Raw genomic sequence first — 21,025 nt, forward strand, 5'->3', positions numbered from 1 at the left:
GTGTCGGTGAGGGCAGCGGGTGAGGGCTCAACTTCTCCTCCTCCTGTGGGCACCTCGTGGGCATTTGCCTTCATGGAGAAGAGTTTCAGAGAGACTGAACACAGTCTTTAACATTCCTGAAGATGTAACATCTGTTCAACTGGGCAAGGGTATTTTTATGTTGTTGTTTGGAGGTGGGAAGAATTGAAGACCTTAGGTAACTACAGAAATGCTATTGTATGCATAGTGAATTTTACTTACTGAACACAATAATTACCAGGCACTGTGCCAGCCCTGTACATACGCTATTTTTTTTTTTTAAAGTTGCTTAGTCGTGTCCAACCCTTTGCGACTCCATGGACTGTAGACTGCCAGGCTCCTCTGTCCATGGAATTCTCCCGGGAAGAATGACAAGTGGGTTGTCATTTCCTTCTCCAGGGTATCTTCCCGACCCAGGGATCGAACCCCTGTCTCTTGCATCATTGCAGGCAGATTCATATATATACTGTTTTAATTTCCACAAAATCCGAGGAAGCACTACTATCTGTCTTCCTGGCTGGAAAGGCTCAAACGCCGAGATGAGCTGCTCGCAGTCAGGCGGATGGCGGGCGGCAGAGGGGCTCTTCGCGCCGGAGGCTGGCTGGCTCTGAGGCCCACATTCTTCTCTCCCGGTCAGGTCTCCCCACACCTGGAGCACCTACATGCGCCAGGATGCCGCGCGGACCACCATCCAGTCTCCACAGGTAATTGCACTCACCTGGCAAGACTGGTACGTTCACACTTCACAGCGGCCCGAAGAAGTTTAGGTGAGTTTTCCGAGGTCAGAGGGCATTTAGGCAGCGAGGCAGGGAATGGGCGGAGGCAGGCCTAATCTGAAGACTCGGACGTTCATCCTCACAGCGTCTTTGATGGGATGCAGGCAGCAGAGGAAGAGGGGCAGGGGAGACGTCCTTTTGTGGACGCAGAACAATGGGGACAAGAGCCGGAATGTGCGGGTCACGTGAATTCTCTCTCTCACACACACACGCACGCACTCCTGACCTATGACACGCACCGCACCGAGTACTACCCAGTCCTCAGCCACACCTTTCGGTCGTCAAGGGAACCAAACAAGAACACAAACTTGACCTGCAGCTTACAGGTGCTTCTCAGTTCACAACTGTAACGTGACCATCCCCTGAGCCGATTCTAAAACGTCCTTCTTCGTTGTAAGCCTCTTGGCAATTGCGTTGTAATATTTCTAAACTTCCATCACCCACAGTTAAACGGGACTGCAAGGGGGCTGACTTTTCCAACGGCACCGTGAGATTGAGCACTTTGATAAAAGCAGGCTTTGCAGTATGACACGATCCAAGGTCGTATACTCTTTTTATCATCTAAATGATACAATTTAACAGATAGGAAAACACTTACATGCTCCAAAAATTCAACCATAAGGAGACAGTCTTGTTTCTGAATTATCATTTCTTTGTATCCCCTAGTATAAGATTCAGATAACCTCAAGTAGAGTATTCATTCTATTAAGAGGTGGGCCCTCTTTGCATTAATCTTTGAATAACTAATTTCAGGATTTCCCTTTCTCCTCTTCCTCAGTTTTCAAAATATCTTAAAGTTAGCTGTTTATACCAGTCACATGTGGGGACAGCGGGGCTTCCCAGGGGGCTCGCTGGTGAGGAATCCACCTGCCATTACAGGAGACGGGTCCAATCCCTGGGTCGGGAAGATCCCCTGGAGAAATGGAAAGTCAACCCACTCCAGTATATTTGCCAGGAAAATCCCACGGACAGCACAGCCTGGTGGGCTACAGTTGCTGGGGTCACAAAGAGTCGGACACAACTGAGCATGCACAGCATGTGGGGACAAAAGAAGAAACGAAGCCTTTTAACCACTCAGATGAAAGAAGACAACGTAAGCATTCCTTTCTATTTTCTGTCTCATCGTTATAAAGTGCTTTTAAGCATTAACAGCATTCTCTGCAGCCCCAGTCTGTAAAACACTGCAGACCATCTAAACATCTGAAACGGAAAGCTCTTTAGAAATACTGATGCCATTTTGAGCCAAAGATGTGTGAGTCCAGGTTTCTGGTCCTGGCTCTGAGACCAGGATCAGGACAATGAGCAGGACAACTGCTTTGGACCTTATTTTTCTTATGTGCGAAATGGGAGTCACAGTACCTAAGATGTAAGGTTACATGTACTTCTGCTTTATTGACTACGCCAAAGCCTTTGACTGTGTGGATCACAATAAACTGTGGAAAATTCTGAAAGAGATGGGAAAGCAGACCACCTGACCTGCCTCCTGAGAAACCTGTATGCAGGTCAGGAAGCAACAGTTAGAATTGGACATGGAACAACAGACTGGTTCTAAATAGAAAAGGAGTACGTCAAGGCTGTATATTGTCACCCTGCTTATTTAACTTATATGCAGAGTACATCATGAGAAATGCTGGGCTGGAGGAAGCATAAGCTGGAATCAAGATTGCCGGGAGAAATATCAATAACCTCAGATATGCAGATGACACCACCCTTATGGCAGAAAGTGAAGAGGAACTAAAGAGCCTCTTGATGAAAGTGAAAGAGAAGAGTGAAAAAGTTGGCTTAAAACTCAATATTCAGACAACTAAGATCATGGCATCTGGTCCCATCACTTCACGGCAAATAGATGGGGAAACAGTGGAAACAGTGTCAGACTTTATTTTTTTGGGCTCCCAAATCACTGCAGATGGTGACTGCAGCCATGAAATTGAAAGACGCTTGCTCCTTGGAAGAAAAGCTATGACCAATCTATACAGCATATTAAAGCAGAGACTTTGCCAACAAAGGTCCATCTAGTCAAGGCTATGGTTTTTCCAGTGGTCATGTATGGATGTGAGAGTTGGACTATTAAAAAAAACTGAGAACCAAAGAATTAATGCTCTTGAACTGTGGTGTTGGAGAAGACTCTTAAGAGTCCTTCGGACTGCAAGGAGATCAAACCAGTCAATCCTAAAGGAAATCAGTCCTGAATATTCATTGGAAGATCTGATGCTAAAGCTCCAATACTTTGGCCACCTCATGTGAAGAGCTGACTCATTTGAAAAGACCCTGATGCTGGGAAGGATGAAGGCAGGCGGAGAAGGGGATGACAGAGGATGAGATGGTTGGATGGCATCACCAACTCAACGGACATGGGTTTGGGTAGACTCCAGGAGTTGGTGATAGACAGGGAGGCCTGGCGTGCTGCAATTCATGAGGTCGCAAAGAGTCGGACACGACTGAGCGACTGAACTGAACCGAGCGACTGAACTGAACTGAAAATAGGAATGATGTAAAGAATGTATATACAGCCAGACACAAAAGGTCACAGGGTGTCTGATTCTGTCTGGGTGAGGTGTCCGGAACAGGCAGATCCTAGAGACAGAAGGTATTCCAGTGGTCACGCCCTGAGGGCCATTGGGCCCCTCTGACCATCGGAGTCCACAGGGGGCTCTTCTCTAGACCCTCCCTCCCACCTCCTCTGGCTGCTCCGCACAACGGCCGCTCCGGCCTGCCCCTTCTCTCTGAAACTCCTTCCCCTCATTTCAGCGATTTCCTCCAGCTTCCAAGTGGCTTCTTCAATGTCATGGCTGTTTGCTGTCAGCTACATTTCTCTTCCTATCACAACCTGAGGTCTGAAAGATGGAACCTTTTCCCTCTTTTTCATAGATGAAAAATCTCATCTATGCCTGTAACTTCCCCCTTCTGGATTGACAACTTATAGAACGCCCTCTCCTGTCCATCCTCCCTCTACTAAACTCCCGCCTTGGTTTACACATCCTCCTGAAACTGCAGCACTGGCTTGCACACGCATACCTCACACACACCCATCTGGGAGGGGCCTGGCCCAGAGAGCACTCTGCACATCAGGCCCCTAGAAGAGCCGGCAGCTCCGCCCAGCGGCCCTATTTCTGTCTACGGGGCCAGGTACATCACGAAATTTTCATGAAAAGGGTTACTAGAGGGTGGGACAGAGACTGGCCGAAACTCAAGTCAGATAGGAAAGTACAGGCTATGTGACCGAGGCTTCTCAGCGTCTACGCCAGGCTGCCGACGTCAGGAAGCTGGCGAGAATCTGGATTCCCAAGAGACAGTGAGGGTCAGAACTGACCAAAGGCTTCTTTTAAAATTGTATTCCCCGAGTCAATCAGAGAAAGACAAATACTGTATTACTCATATGTGCAATCTAAAAACTACAACAAACTAGTGAACAGGATAAAAGAGAAGCAGACTCACATACAGAGAACAGACTACCGGTTACCAGTGGAGGGGGCGTGGTGGTTAAGAGATACAATCTGTCGGATACAAAATAAGCTACAAGGATATATGATACAGCACAGGGAATATAGCCAATATTTTATAGTAAGTATAAATGGAGCATAACCTTTAAAAACTGTGAATCACTATATTGTGCACTTATCAAATATTGTATAACAACTATACTTCAATTAAAAAAAACATTGGAGTAGAAATAAAACAGAAACGCACTTCCTTTTAGTAACTTAAGAGCATATTCTCAGTGACCACACAGAACGTGAGTGATGAGAACAGACCACCACCCCTGTAACTTCACTTGACAGTAAACAAAAAGTCAGGTGACTTTATTATTGTATTCCAGTTACATAAATATCTTTACAAATAACTCGGTGCAGAGCAATAAGAGAAACATGCCCATAGATCAGGGCTCCCCTGAAAAACCTAAGGGGCGCATGCAGGCCAAGAGCAGACAGAAGGCAGTGAGCACTGCGGGGAATGTAGAGGGGCTTCTGTTCCCTTTCTGTTAGTTCTAATTGTTTTTGAAAACGGGTGTGCCTAGGGGCAAGAATCAAGAGATTTATGCATTAGGTGAATTCCCTCTTTGCAAAATGGACAAAAGAGTCAGCTTGTGGGGCAGATTAGATGAAAGAAGCCCAAGGGCCCAGGGCTCCAACCAAATGGGAAAGAAATGCGGGGGGAGGGGCAGGAGGAGCCCGAACAAAACCAGGGTCTGGATGAGAGAAAGATGGATGCGCCTGCAGTAGGGATCGGGGCCACACAGCCGGTGAGGCTGGCGGCAGGAACGGACGTCCGGCAGAGACGCGCAGTCTGAGAGCCCACTCCTTTGAGGAAATTTGGAAATTATCACCCTGAACACACAGCCAGGATTAAGGACAAAACCCTCGAGCATGAAATAGTCAGAGGTTAAGAACTCTGACTGTTGGACTTCCTTGGTGGCCCAGGGGTTCAGCATCCACCCTGCAATGCAAGGGACACGGGTTCGATCCACTCACCACCAGTAGAGAAACTACTTGCAGAACGGAAGACCCAGCACAGCCAAAAATAAATAAATAGTTAAGCAAATCTTTAAAAAAAACAAAAACAAACTCTCACTATTAAGTATCTGTGAGGTGTCGGGTCACGTGCTGAACTGGACAGATGCTTTCATGTTCACACCCTCCTTTAATCTCTCCAAAGATTCTGGGGAGCACAACTCATAGCCCCATTTTACAGACAATGGAAACTGAGGCCCAAGGTCAAATAGCCAGTTCTTAGAGACAAAGGAATTCAAATCTGGGTTGATGTGGTGCTGAATCCGTGCTCTTTTGCATGGAAATCTACACTCCTGCTGAGTGTAATACAATCAAACAGAAAAGAGTACAACTCAATCTTTGTGAGCCAGGGGAACTGGCCAGGAAGCAGTCCTATTTGAAAGGAATCTAATATAAAGAGATGAACACCTGGTCTCTCAGATCCATGTAGAAGTCGATCTGGGATATCCCATTTTTGCACAGTTCTGAGAATCACTGTGTGTGTGCAAAGTCATTCAGTCGTGTCCGACTCTTTGCGACCTCGCGGACTGCAGCCCGCCAAGCTCCTCTGTCCATGGGGATTTTCCAGGCAAGAATACTGGAGTGGGTTGCCATTTCCTTCTCTGGGGGATCTTCCCAACCCAGGGATTGAACCCAGATCTCCCGCATTGCAGGTGGATTCTTTACCGTCTGAGCCACCATCAACAGACAAGGGAAATTATAGCAAAGAATATGACCAGCACAGAGACACCACACTCAGGGCACGTCAGCCACATTTTCCTAAGATTCAGTTCAGTTCAGTTCAGTTCAGTCGCTCAGTCGTGTCCGACTCTTTGCGACCCCATGAATTGCAGCACACCAGGCCTCTCTGTCCATCACCAACTCCCGGAGTCTACCCAAACCCATGTCCATCGAGTCGGTGATGCCATCCAACCATCTTATCCTCTGTCGTTCCCTTCTCCTCCCGCCCCCAATCCTACCCAGCATTAGGGTCTTTTCCAATGAGTCAGTTCTTCACATGAGGTGGCCAAAGTATTGGAGTCTCAGCTTCAACATCAGACCTTCCAATGAACACCCAGGATTGATCTCTTTTAGGATGGATTGATTGGATCTCCTTGCAGTCCAAGGGACTCTCAAGAGTCTTCTCCAACACCACAGTTCAAAAGCATCAATTCTTCGGTGCTCAGCTTTCTTCACCGTCCAACTCTCACATCCATACATGACCACTGGAAAAACCATAGCCTTGACTAGACGGACTTTTGTTGGCAAAGTAATGTCTCTGCTTTTAAATATGCTGTCTAGGTTGGCCATAACCTTCCTTCCAAGGAGTAAGCGTCTTTTAATTTCATGGCTGCAATCACCATCAGCAGTGATTTGGGAGCCCAAAAGGATAAAGTCTGACACTGTTTCCACTGTTTCCCCATCTATTTGCCATGAAGTGATGGGACCAGATGCCATGATCTTAGTTTTCTGAACGTTGAGCTTTAAGCCAACTTCTTCACTCTCCTCTTTCACTTTCATCAAGAGGCTCTTTAGTTCTTCTTCTCTTTCTGCCTTAAGGGTGGTGTCATCTGCATATCTGAGGTTATTGATATTTCTCCCGGCAACCTTGATTCCAGCTTGTGTTTCTTCCAGCCCAGCGTTTCTCATGATGTACTCTGCATACAAGTTAAATAAGCAGGGTGACAATATACAGCCTTGACGTACTCCTTTTCCTATTTAGAACCAGTCTGTTGTTCCATGTCCAGTTCTAACTTGCTTCCTGACCTGCATACAGGTTTCTCAGGAGGCAGGTCAGGTGGTCTGGTATTCCCATCTCTTTCAGAATTTTCCACAGTTTATTGTGATCCACACAGTCAAAGGCTTTGGTGTAGTCAATAAAGCAGAAGTACATGTAACCTTACATCTTAGGTACTGTGACTCCCATTTCGCACATAAGAAAAATAAGGTCCAAAGCAGTTGTCCTGCTCATTGTCCTGATCCTGGTCTCAGAGCCAGGACCAGAAACCTGGACTCACACATCTTTGGCTCAAAATGGCATCAATATTTCTAAAGAGCTTTGGCATAGTCCATAAAGCAGAAATAGATGTTTTTCTGGAACTCTCTTGCTTTTTTGATGATCCAGCGGATATTGGCAATTTGATCTCTGGTTCCTGTGCCTTTTCTAAAACCAGCTTGAACATCTGGAAGTTCACGGTTCACGTATTGCTGAAGCCTGGCTTGGAGAATTTTGAGCATTACTTTACTAGCATGTGAGATGAGTGCAATTGTGCGGTAGTTTGAGCATTCTTTGGCACTGCCTTTCTTTGGGATTGGAACGAAAACTGACCTCTTCCAGTCCTATGGCCACTGCTGAGTTTTCCAAATTTGTTGGCATATCGAGTATAGCACTTTCACAGCATCACCTTTGAGGATTTGAAATAGATCAACTGGAATTCCATCACCTCCACTAGCTTTGTTTATAGTGATGCTTTCTAAGGCCCACTTGACTTCACATTCCAGGATGTCTGGCTCTAGGTGAGTGATCACACCATCGTGATTATCTGGGTCGTGAAGATCTTTTTTGTACAGTTCTTCTTAAGATTTACAGGTTTGTAAAACATTATAATAACTAAACTCTGGGAATTTAGCATGTTCTCAATGCTTTACTAGGGCTTCCCTGATGGCTAAGATGGTAAAGAATCCGCCTGCAATGTGGGAGACTTGGGTTCGATCCCTGGGTCAGGAAGATCCCTTGGAGAAGGGAAAGGCTACCCACTCCAGTGTTCTGGCCTGGAGAATTCCATGGACTGTATAGTCCATGGGGTCACAAAGAGTTGGACACGACTGAGCACCTTTCACTTCACTTCAATGCTTGACTGATATGATTCCATCATTGAGTCCCACAAGGACCCTGTGAGACAAGCACGTCTGTTATCCCCACAGAGAGGGTGAGCCCAATGTCCAAGAAGCCAAGACAGTTCATTTCCACGTTGTCTAAATCTGTAATACGATGCCTCCCACAGGACTTCCCAGGTGGCGCCAGTGGTAAAGAATCCGCCTGCCTAAGCAGGAGATGCAAAAAACTCTGATTTGATCCCCGGGTTGGGAAGATCCTCTGAAATAGGAAATGGCAAACCACTCCAGTATCCTTGCCTGGGAAATCACACGGACAGAGGAGCGGGCTATGGTCCACAGCGTCACAAAGAGCGGGATGTGACTGAGCCACAGAGCACGCTACCGTCCCTGAGACATTTGAGAAAGGTCTCGTTCAAGGATCAGGACGTAGCCAGCAGCTGCTGACCTGTCTCCTCTCCTCGGACCATCTGCTGAAGGGAGCACTGCTTCCACTGGGCTGAGCCTCAACGCCATTTGGACCCACGTTGGGGACGCTGCTAGGATGGACCAGCGCGGTCATCTACAGGAAACCCCTGCCATTTCTGAGGTCCACTCCTTGATTTGCAGGCAAGAACATGAAACCCTAGGGGTGCCATGACGTTTGTCCAAGGTCACAGAGATTACATAAGCAGGTCCCTCACTGGTAACGCACGACTCCGTCCACTAGAACTCGTTTCTGATACACTGAGTACTTGCCGTGGAGTTTGTCACAGCAGCAGATACACCAGAGAGAGGTACTACACTGCACACATTTTAGCTGAAAAAAAACCCCTCAGTGGAGCTGCGGGAGACAGTAAGGGGTCAGTGTTGTGCAGAGTGGGCGCCACACAGGAGGACTCCCAGCAGAGTGAGTGAAGCCAGCTGGGAACCTGGGAACCCGGCGTCCCCTAAAGCAAGTCACCTCCAGGCATAATCCACTCCCTGCAGGGTTCCCAGCACGGCTGTGCGCCCACAGGGACAGCGGGCATCTGATGGTGGGAGGAGCGGTGACCTCTCCTCTTTCTGACCCCGGCCTGGGGCAGCTCTGTCCTGCTCGGGGCGTGCTGGAAAGGCCTGGAAGGTCTTCTTCCCATCTCATTAGTGCAGCTGGGGGGGGTGGTGTCAGAAGTGAATGGAGAGAAACCTCTGCCACGCGTGGTAGCGGGTTTATTCGAATTTCACTCCTGCATTCTGCGGGAGCAGCGTTGATAACAGCGGCCGCATCCAGGAGGGCTGGCCGGGGCAGGTCTGCCTGGCATGGGGCGCATCGGGGTTTGAACAGCTTTGCGCGAAGAGCCGGGAGGCGGGGTCTGCCCCCAGGACTTCCCCAAGGGACTCCAGCCCTATCCCCGCCTGACGTGCGGAGACAGAGAGTAAAGGGGAGGCTGGGCCCACGCGGTCAGTGGTCAGAGCCGCGAAGGCAGCAGCTTCTCTCTGAACCAAAGCCTGTGCGAAGCTCGGGAGCCTGCAGAGCCCACAAAGGCCCCAGGCGGGTGGACGTGGAGGATCCAACGGGCGGCGGTTCACCCCTCTCCTCGCAGACAGCCGGGCGGAAACAGGGGCAGGGGTGACCGCCAGGGAGCAGATGAGGGTCAGACCAGGGCCGAGGAACGTCTCTGACTAGGGATCACTGGCCCACTAAAATAATTCAACCATGGCTGACATTTAAATGAAGGAACCTAATTTAAGTCTGAACAAGTGACTGGAATACGTGTGTGTATGTGTGCGGGGGAACAAGTGTTGGGGCTAGGGAGTTCCAAAAAGGGAAAAAAAAACCCATAAAATACTCTTTTCATTAAGAAAATAAGATGTTATTATTAATACCTAAGAAATTTTAAAACATATTTCACAAGGACACCCTATTCCATACTCTGTAATAGGTTATATGGCAAGAGAATCTAAAAAAAAGAAAGCAGATATATGTATTTGTGGGCTTCCCAGATGGCGCTAGAGGTAAAGAACCTGCCTGGCAATGCAGGAGACACTGGAGACTCAGGTTTGATTCCTGGATAAGGAAGATCCCCTGGAGGAGGGCATGGCAACCCACTCCAGTCTTCCTGCCTGGAGAACCCCATGGACAGAGGAGCCTGGAGGGCTACAGTCCATGGGGTCACAAAGAGTCAGACATGTGTCTATGTATAATTGAATCCTTGCTGTACACCTGAAACTAACACAATATTGTAGATCAATCATACGCCAACGAAATTTTTTTTAAAAGATAGTTTAAAAAATGTATTTCGCATCCAGAGATCATCACAGAGACACACAGAGACGGGCAGAGGGGACAGCTGGGGACGCCTGTCAGCTGGCCACTCCTGGGGGCTCGGAACGAGCCACACTCATCTGTTTGGCTCCATCCTGGGTCCCCTTTAAACAAAGGGCTGGTCCCCTTCTGGCGCTCAGCTAGCTTTCTATTGTACAAGGTCTGAAGTGCTCTCTACCCACTGAAGCTGTGAATGTCCTGAAATTGTCTCTCACAGCCTAAATGGCATTTAAAATAAATACTGTGAATTGATGAAATGACCAATTATGTTAAGTACCCGTGCCTGGTGTAATCCAAACCAAATCTTAGCCCATTATCCTCAAAACTGTGAGATGAATCAGCAGGCCCTCTTGCCAGTGATCCCGCAAGAACCAGAACCCAGAGGCCGCCCTGGCCAGCACTTCCAGTTGATTCCTGCAATCGGTTTTACGCTGGAAAAAAATAACTAGGCTGCGTTCCTGCTCAACAGTTTATGGACCAAGCGACTATCAGACAGTGCACCCCGGCTCCCACTGTAGCCCCGGGTCATCGTGCTCCACTGAGCGCAGGCTTGACCTTCGGTTACTTCCTCTCTGGACATCACAGCTTTTCTTCCGAGACACCCTGGAGCGCGTGACGTCATTACGGCCAAGTGCCCACAAGGCCCTCGTTTCCGCTCCCCCCACCCCGGGAGCCCCCGCAGCGCTCTCCACCTGCGGCGCTCTCGTGCCCACGGGCTCTGGCGGCTCCCCTCTGGGCACCGCCCCCGTCTAGCTGTGTTTCTAAGACCCTGAGCAAGTGTCAAGTCTCCCAAGAAGTGACGGCCCCAGGTACCCTCCCTCCTGATGAAACCAAGGCTCAGCCCTCAAAGCAACTGGCCTATCCGCTCCTTCAGCAGCGTCTAGATTCTTCCAGTCTCAGCCCCTAGGGCCAGGCCACAGAGGAGGTCCTCCGCAGCCCCGGTGTAGCCTGGTTGCGCCAGCTCTGCCTGTGGTCAGAGCCCACAGTCACAGCTGGGCTTTGCTGGCCGGTCACTGGGTCCTGTGTCACCCGGTGTGACCGAGCTTCACCTTCCATCCTCCTCCGAGTGACCCAGCTCTTTAGGTCATCTTCTTGGCCTGCTGTCCCAATGCCTGTGGCTGGATCCTAGTAGCAGAGTTCTTCCGTAGCCTGATTATCCAGGAAAATAGCTTCCTACTTCCCAAAGACATAATAAAAACAAAAAAAAGTGGACATATATTGAAAATAAAAGATGAGAAAGCGGGTATAAACTGGCTACATTTTCTTCTACTTGATCCTAAGCTAAACCTTCCGCCGGCATGACTGGGCAGCTCCCTTCTCTCTCTGTCCCTGTCTTTACTGTGAAACTTTTGTTCATGAGCATCAGCAACTTCTTAATGAGCACTGTCCACCAAAGAAACCCCGACATCCAACGAATATCTACGAAACAGAAGCAGACTCACAGCCCTAGAGAACAGACTCATGGTTGCCAAGGGGGAGGGGAAGGGAGAGGCCGCGGAGGGATGGACCTGGAGTCTGGGATAAGCAGGTGCAAACTATGACATCAGGATGGATTAACAACCAGGGCCTCCTGTACTGCACGGGGAGCTATTCAACATCCTGTGAGCAACCATAATGGAACAGAATATGAAAAACACACACATATATATTCATAACCAAATCAATTTGCTGTACAACAGAAACTAAATACAACATTGTAAATCAACTATACCTTAATAAATTAAAAAGATATTAATTCAGAAGAATACGCATAGTTTTAAAAATCTTACCATGATGTAAGTGTCTCGCAAACTCTCTATACAGATATAGCAAGTGAAGAAACAGGAAACACCATTAATAAATCTCCACCCACTCCCGAATTCTCACCACAATCCTCTGATTTCCACAAGCACAAAAAAAAGTTGATAGGATGTATTGAATTGGATGTGGATTCAACGAGCATCTGAAATCTGTAATTATTCAAATCTCAATGCCTAAGAGTAATTAGGAATGTTTAACCCTGTAAAGAACAGAAAAGATGTCTACCACCCAATGAGATAGAATCTCACGATGAAATTGCTCAACTTCAGAAACTTTATCAATTTTTCCCTCATGCGTGTGCCCCATAGAAATAACCAAAAACTAACATGCTTAGAGCAAATCTTCCCTAATGTGGAAGTTAATGAATAAAAATCCTGTAAGAAAATGCTCTCAGTAAATAAAATCACTTTCGTGAAAACAATCCAACCATGAATGACATTCATATCCTTGCTACGGATCTAGAGGAAAAATAAAGATGCATATAACTTTGAAATCCACTTGAGAAAACCGAAAGGCTCATCATTCACACTTTCTGAAGGGAGCACTGAGTATATATTCTTTTAACTATGTCTTAATATTTGACAGTGGAGGCATTTTCCATTTTTTTTCTTAAATATTCAGGATATCTGTAACGGTTATTAAAATCAGAATTAATCAGAGCTGCCTGCCTAAATTTCACCGGGGCCAGGCAAAGACACAAAGAAGTCCTAAGTTCCCAGTTTCACAGGCTGTATAAAAAAGCATACAGTTGTATGGTCTTGAAAACAACCTCACAAAGGCAACGGCATCTCTCACAACTGTTTGAGCTACTCTGGAAACCTGAAGATAAATACCTCTTTCCTTAGCTACAGTTTAGTCTGCTCTTTCACAACCGCGGCTGACCTTCGGTGTGTACTTTTAAGAAAAAGAGGCTTAGCAGCTCTCAACCAACCAAGGTTCACTGAAAGTCCTCAACCCAGAGCCCAGGACAGGTCCGAAGCTCTTGGCACCACCAACCCACTTGCTTTGGGCTAGTGGTGCCCCTGTGAGGCCCAGCAACCAAGAGAGGCTAAGGCGAGGGCAAGTTGGAAGACCCTTGGGGCAGCCAATTCCAGCCGGTCTGCAGGGCAGGCACTCAGATTGGGCATCTCCCCCAATACTTTCTCAGAGTAGAGAGCAGGCACCTTCTTGCTATCTTTAGCCACGTAGTCTCCTTTGACTACGGCCACTTCTAAAGACGCTTGACAGCAAAAGTAGAGATGAAAGGTGGTTTGAATCCCTTGAGCGCGTGGGATAGGAAGCTGTTAGGCAGCTGAGGGCGGACTGGACAGCAGGAAGAATGCCCCCCTGTCCCCCCGCAAATGACGCCTGCCGGGACGAGAGGCATGGGCGTGAGCTCTGAACCTCTGAGCCAGCCAGTCACCCTTCTGGGCACCCGTGCACGTCGGACAGCGAGCAACAAGTGAACCTCTGCGATGACCTGAGCGCCCAAACCCGCACAGCTTTCCCTGGAGCTCAAGCACGAGAAATCCGTAACAGGGTTTGACTTCGGTTTTCTCAACCCATTTGTGTCACCATGACACCATTACACATGATTCCAATTTCACCAAAGCAAGCCAAGCGCTTCTGGAATCTGACCAGTGACGACAGACCAAAGAAACTGTCCCATCTCAGACCAACAATTCACAGCAACCAGGAAACGAGGGGAGGAAGGAAGAAAGAGACGTGGAGACACAAGGCCACCCCACAGGAGTCACAGAGGCAGCGGACAGAAGTCCCCCTCCGAGACAAGGGCGGGGGCGCGGGGGCAGGGGGCGTGCAGAGACCTACCTTGCAGGAGGGCTCCGTTCCTCTTGAAGAAGGTGCTGCCCGGCCAGAGGGGTGGACCTGATGTGCTGAAACGGAAGAGAAACCAGCGTGAGCACGAGCCGTCCACACTCACTCGGTGGACGGCCTCCAAACACGTCCTTCCTAGTGGCTTCCAAACACTGACCCAGCTACGCACTATTTATACCCTCCGAAAATGCACCTTTGAAGAGCTTTAGGCTCGCTGTATGACGAAGGGGCTTCACTTTTCAAAGTGCAGAACCCATCTGTGTGGGCATTCTGATCACGGTCTCAACCCTCCTCTCTCTTGGGCGTGGAAACGATTTGCAGGCAAACCAAATGGCAACGTCAGCTCAACGTCAAAGCTCACATGCCCGCGTGCTCGCTCAGTCGTGTCTGACTCTTTGCGACCCCCGGACTGTAGCCCACCAGGCTCCTCTGTTCCTGGGATTCTCCAGGCAAGAACACTGGAGTGGCTGCCATTTCCTCCTCCAAAGCTCACAACTTTCCTAAACCGCCCCTCACTTTATGACTCGATGCGCTCAAGAGCCCCCATCCGTGTCTTCTGAGGTCGGCAGGTTCTCCACCACGTCCGGTGCCACCGGCCCAGTAAAAGGCGAGTTTGCCTTCTGGCATGTCTGCCAGCATCCTTAACACACAGATCTGACCTTGAGCGACGCCCTCCCTCCCCCGTCTTCTCGTCTCCCATCCCGTTTTCAATTTCTTGGCTTACAATGTTGCACTCCGTACCCTATAAAGCATTTTGCAGCTATGCTACCACTCACTGTTCTGTAACAGGAGAGGCAAGAAAAGTGGAAAGATCAATGCATCACAAAGACACTTTATTATATTTATAGACCAGCATTTTCACTGTTTTAAGACACCCAGTGAAAAACTTTATAACCTAGCCAGTCTTAGGAAAATATCCTCGGAGTGGAAAGGAGGTGATTCTAAATCAAGGATTGGTTTAGATTAATGTTAGAGAGCACTTAGTCAAAACTGCTACTACAGCCGGCCCCAGAGGCGGTGTGAATTACTGTCTCCAAAATAGAATGCGGCAAACGATCCTGGTTAAGGCCTGGTCAATCACCTTCAACATTAAAAAAAATAAAAAAGCTGGTCTGAATACATGTTTGTAAGTTTGGCGGACATGAACACACACACATATATATACAGAACAAACAGTCTGAAGGACTCGACAGTGAATGCCTCTAGAGTCAGTCAGGGTCTCCGATAATGCAACTCGTTAACAAGAAGGAGAAATGTCAGGGACACATCCTCTTGACCAAGACTTCACCCCCAGAGACACAAGCGGCACCCCAGGTATGGGGACCGGTTACATGACTTGTGAGGAGCAGAGAAGGGAGAGGGAAAGTGCCACCGCACACAGACACGTCAGAATGACGTCCGATGTGCTGGCAAACACACGGCCTGGACCTGACACAAATGGTGAAACTTCTGTTTATTCTGGCTCGGGTCCACCACGCTCGGGGTAAGCGAGGACGCTGCGTCTCTGCGCTGCCGCTGCCCTGACCCTCAGCTCTGGCGGCTGTGGCCCCCGCGCACCGGCAGCCACACAGAACAGACGGCCTGGCGGGGCCTCACAGCCCTGGGGTGATGGCAGCGAGTGGAGTTCTCTTCTCTCCCACTCCTGTCCGATTCCAATCTGAGGCTGTTCAAAGTCCCATGAAGAGTAAAGCGCATGAAAGTGCTTAAGAGTATCTTTCAACAACCCCAGCCAGCTCCCGCGATTTCTCCCATCTTATTTTTATAAGAAAGCAGGAAATAGCCACCTGGCTGTTGCCAACACTGCATGACTTGATGTCTAAAGGTACTTAAAAACTGAGGATTTCATTACAGAGGAGTTGTTGCTTCTGGAGAATTCGAGAACAGAGTGTTATTGCAGAAGCCTCAATATCCGGCTTGCTTCCCTCCAAATCTCTTCACCCTGACCCTGATTTGGCTGAAAACAGTGGACGGCAGGGGTGGAGTAAATGTGGGGAACAGAGGATGGGTAAACCCAGTGGTTTAGATGAGGAACATTCGCTGCACGATGGAAATCCACTTAGAGAGCTCCACAGCGTCCTGCTAAGGCACCTCCGTCCCCAGTCGACGCGGCCCCTGCGGGGACGCGCGCGTTCACCTGCGGCCTCTGTCCCTCAAGGTGAGCTGTTCTCTGCTGTGCTCACTGCGAAGCTTTTGGGCTCACTGGCCTTATATTTCATACTCTTCTTTGGGATGGCTGCTCCCAAATGACATCTTCTAACTGTTAGAGATGGAAGGATTTATTAAGCACTTGCTGAAAACTGTGCTTGCACACGGAGGGAAAAATTACAAGCCGTGCTTCATGGCCTCTTGGAGCTTTACCATCAGACCTGTGCTACCAAGTTGCTTCAGTCGTGTCTGACTCTTTGCCTCTCGATAGACGGTGGCCTGCCAGGCTCCTCTGTCCATGGGATTTCCCAGGCAAGAATAGTGGACTGGGTTGCCATTCCCTTCTCCAGGGGATCTTCCCGACGCAGGGATCAAACCCATGTCTCTGCTGCCTGCTGCACTGGCAGGTGGGCTCTTTATTACTAGCACCACCTGGGAAGCCCAGTGTCATACTTAGCTGGCTCCAATCTCCTGTGACTCTATCCAGAGAGACTAGAAATGCGTGTGGAAAAGACCAGTGGTTATGGCCCTGGTGGCTTCAGGTTGCGGGGCAGCAAACTCATTTTTTCCTCCATTTGGAGATATTCCTGGCTCACGGGCCTTTAAAGCTCAAAGTTAGTTTTAAAAAGTAAGTGAAATTACTTAAAAGTACATAGGAACCACAGTAATTCAGAGAAGCTAGTGATCAAGGTCTTTGTGGCAGAATCTCAGAGACATCACATTGCTGACAAAGGCCTGTTGAGTCAAAGCTATGGATTTTCCGGTAGTCAGGTAAAGATGTGAGCGTTGGATCACATCCAAGAAGGCTGAGTGCCAAAGAATTGATGCTTTTGAACTGTAGTGTTGGAGAAGACTCTTGAGAGTCCCTTGGACTGCAAGGAGATCCAACCAGGCCATCCTAAAGGAGATCAGTCCTGGGTGTTCATTGGAAGGACTGATGCTGACGCTCCAATGAGCTCCAACCCCACTCTTTGCGACCAGCAAGCTGGTCACCTGACGTGAAAAGCCTATTCATTGGAAAAGCCCCTGAGGCAGGGGAAGACGGAAGGCAGAAGGAGAAGGATGGGATGTCAGATAGTGTCCAGACTCCGCTCACACGCGTGTGTGTCAGCCACTCAGTTATGTCTGACTCTTTGCGACCCCGCGGACTACAGGGGGAGTCACATGGGCTACAGGAGGGTCGCAAAGTGTTGGACATAACTGAGTGACTAAGACACACACGTCCATGGGGTCTGCAACGATACAGGCCCGTGGACTGCAGCCTGCCATGAGTTTGAGCGAACTCGGGGAGACAGTGAAGGACAGGGGAGCCTGGCGCGATGCAGTCCATGGGTCACAAGGAGTCAGACACGACACAGAGCCTCAACAACAGCTCAAGCTACCCCGGGGACCACTCGCTCACACGGCAGATCGGGGCTGCGGAGTGGAGCGGGTTTGCGGAGGGGGACGGAGGCCTCTCCTTACTGCTCCCTAAGTGCCAGTCACCTGTGCTGTCCGTGCTCTCTGCCCTGGGCAGCGGCCACAGGAGCTCCTTAAGAGGGTCCTCATCACCCTGCAGCGGCGCTCACGTTCCCGAATCACCAGGGTCATCGACGCTTCCCGTGGGATCCTCCCACCTGCGGGCAGGGCCCGCCTCCCCTGCTGTAGGTGAGGAGGAGGGGCGTGCCCAGCTCATCACAGCTGGTCAGTGGTCAGTCTGAGACCAGCCCAGCGCACCACAGACACACCAGCAACGGCCCTGATTTCGTTTCTCATCATCTGGCCTCTCTCGCAGGCTTCCGACGCTCAGCCCTGAGCTCTTCTTCTCCATGGAAGAAGGCATACACAGTATTTCCCTAGGACTCTCTCTGAGGAAAAATCCCAGGCTAGAAAAAGCAATCAGCTCACCATACGTGACAGACAGACCCGTGGGCTCAGATCAGAAGAAACGACCCAACGCTGGCACCACAATCGTCTTATTTCAGCGACGCTCTAACACAATCCAGCGACCTTCAGCCATAAAGAGCCACACCCACGTGTGGCAAAGGAAGTTGACCAATAGGCTAAGAGGGCCTGGCCTGCCAGAAAAGGCAGCTTGTGAGCTGACCTCTGAGAACACGGAGCCAGCTGACCATGGAGACCAGGGCTGAGCCAGCAAGTCCCCAGGGAGGCGCCCTATGGTCCAGGCAGCACAGGCAGCATCTGCCGGAGATGCACCGCCCTGGGGCTCACGCTCGCAGCTGCAGTTCTGCCACCTCCCAAAGGGAGACTGAAGTCAGAAGGTCGCCCGGCCCCAAGGTGGCCCTTGGTGTAATGACGTCATCGGTCATGTGACAACCACGGGCTTTCATCATGGGCAGGACTGGCTAAATGGTAAGACCCCCGGAGGTTCTGGTAAGAACCACACCCATATTCACCAGCCTGGACATTTTGTGAGTCTAAGAAAAGAAAATTAAGAAAAACACCTATTCTAAGTACAGTCTAAGGGCAGGAGGAGAAGGGGGCAATAGAGGATGAGATGGTTGGATGGCATCATCAACTCAATGGACATGAGTTTGAGCAAACTCTAGGAATTAGTGAAGGACAGGGAAGCCCAGCGTGCTGCAGTCCATGGGGTCACAAAGAGTCAGACACAACTGAGCAAGTGAACAACAACAACAACTTTGTATAAACTATTTGTTTTTTCCTGAGAACCCAGCTGCAAAATGAGAACTGATGGATCTAGAGGAGAAAACAGGATACAACATGGATGAACCCTGAGGACGTTATGCTAAGTGAAACACACCGGTCACCAAAGGACAAAGACTGACACACCGGCTGACACACCGGTCACCAAAGGACAAAGACTGTATTTAACTACTCACAGAGACAAAACAAGGAGGTCCAACCAGTCCATCCTAAAGGAGATCAGTCCTGGGTGTTCACTGGAAGGACTGATGTTGAAGCTGAAACTCCAATACTTTGGCCACCTCTTGAGAAGAGTTGACTCATTGGAAAAGACCCTAATGCTGGGAAGGATTGGGGGCAGGAGGAAAGGGGACGACAGAGGATGAGATGGTTGGATGGCACCACCAACTCGATGGACATGAGTTAACGGGTAGACTCCGGGAGTTGGTGATGGACAGGGAGGCCTGACGTGCTGTGGTTCATGGGGTCACAAAGAGTAGGACACGACTGAGCGACTGAACTGAACTGAACTGAGAGACAAAACAGAACGGGAGTTGTCGGAGGCTGGGGGAGGCAGAGGGGGCAGGGAGCAGGAATAGAGACTCGGTTAATGGGTGCAGAGTTTCAGTTTTGTAAGGTGAAAAGAGTTCTGTATGTTGGTCCCCCATTACTGTGAACGTACGTAACACTACTGAACAGTCCGTTTAAATGGTTAAGATGGTGTATTTGATGGTATGTTTATTTTACCACCATAACAAAAAATTTGAATAAAAACTGAGAGAGGGGAATAGAGAGAGACAGAGAGAGAAAGAATGGATACAAGACGGACTCCTGAAGTAGAGTTTTGGGCAGTGAAAGACCACCTTCCATGCTGTCTCTCTGAAGGTACCTTGAAGTTAACAGCTCTGCCAGACTGGCTCAGAGCACATGAAAAAGCAGAAAGCCCAAACCGACTGGGCAGAGGAGAGGGAGGTGGCGACACCAGCCTGTCCCAACCCGGTCCTTACAGAGGCCTGAGCTTGCCTGCCAGTCTTCAGGCGGCAGAGCAGATCTCAGCCAAATTCTTAGCACCGAAAACAACACGAAGGCACTTCTGTTGGATGTCTGATGTCTATCATCAGACTGTGTTTTCCTAGGAATAAAACAGTCAATGCAAGTTGTAAAGAGGGGAGAATTCTGGGAAAAAAAAAAAAAAGAACAAAACAAAACTTGGAATTCTACTGTTAATTCTAAGTGCAAACTGATCACAGGATGTCATAGGAAAACAAACATGATCTGCACCACATACTAACTCAGACCTGTTGGGTGAAGGATGCCAGTCCTGGAGTTCGGAATGCAGGAATCAGAGAGACTTGGGTGAGATGGTCTTAGGTTTCACAAAACACCCATCATGATTTGAGAGGCATCTCCAAAGAGTCCTGCTGAAAGTTCAGAACTCTCAGCGGGGTTCTTCACACTTTTGCAAGCTTGCATATAAAGCCAGAGTGTGTTGACATGCAAAGGGATCTCAGTGGTCACCTGGTCCCACCCAAAGTCTGGTGGGAGCGGCAAAAGATTTGGACTCCAGGCATCTGACTGCTGAAAACACAAGGCAGAAAGTCTTTGAATCTGTCCGCATCTCAACTCCACGCCTATAAACTGGGGACAGTAACAGTGTGTGGTGTTAGAGAATTAGGTGAGATGATGCGTGTACAAGGGATGCTCTGAGCACGGCAACAACCTCAGCGGTCACCTTGACCACAAGAACCCTGCAGCTCGGAGAAGCGCAGTGACGTGCCCGGCGCCCGTACTCCCTCCTACATCCTGGGGACCTGCCCAGTTTGGCCCTCGCCTTCGTTCTTATGACGAAGAGCTAGCCACACCTTCCCCTTCAGCATGCTTTGAGAACGTCTCATTTGCAAATGTTCCTCCACCCGAAGTAGCAATGAACAGTGTCTAAAAATCAATAGGCTGGGAGAAGCAGCTCCATAGATGCCACCTTCTCTAAAGAAAGCTAAAAACCCAAAAGAGCTAACTCCGCCCAGAATCCAGCATAGATCCAAACTGGCAAGTACGGCTGCCCACAGAGACCTTTCAAGGTCAAGCAATCAAGAGGCAGAAGACAGCAGGTGGAGACGTACCAGGACTGGCCAGTTTTCAGAGGCTGATAATCACTGCATGTGTGTGTGCGTGCTAAGTCGCTTCAGTCATGTCTGACTCTCTGCAACCTCATGGACTAT

General features: G+C 49.2%; 1 protein-coding gene across 23 annotated transcripts in view; it reads right to left on the reverse strand.

The window, feature by feature from the left end:
• Positions 1–21,025, reverse strand: part of FOXN3 (forkhead box N3) — a 538,038-nt gene that overhangs the window by 108,888 nt on the left and 408,125 nt on the right. For all 23 annotated transcript variants that reach the window (XM_081510806.1, XM_081510807.1, XM_081510823.1 and 20 more), the window contains one exon: positions 14,010–14,074. In XM_081510806.1, the coding sequence (XP_081366932.1) occupies positions 14,010–14,074 (65 nt within the window). The remainder of the gene's footprint in view (positions 1–14,009; positions 14,075–21,025) is intronic.

The sequence above is a fragment of the Giraffa tippelskirchi genome, chromosome 7 (genome assembly GCF_054371585.1).
Source record: "Giraffa tippelskirchi isolate mGirTip1 chromosome 7, T2T-mGirTip1v1.2.pri, whole genome shotgun sequence".
NCBI lineage: Eukaryota > Metazoa > Chordata > Mammalia > Artiodactyla > Giraffidae > Giraffa > Giraffa tippelskirchi.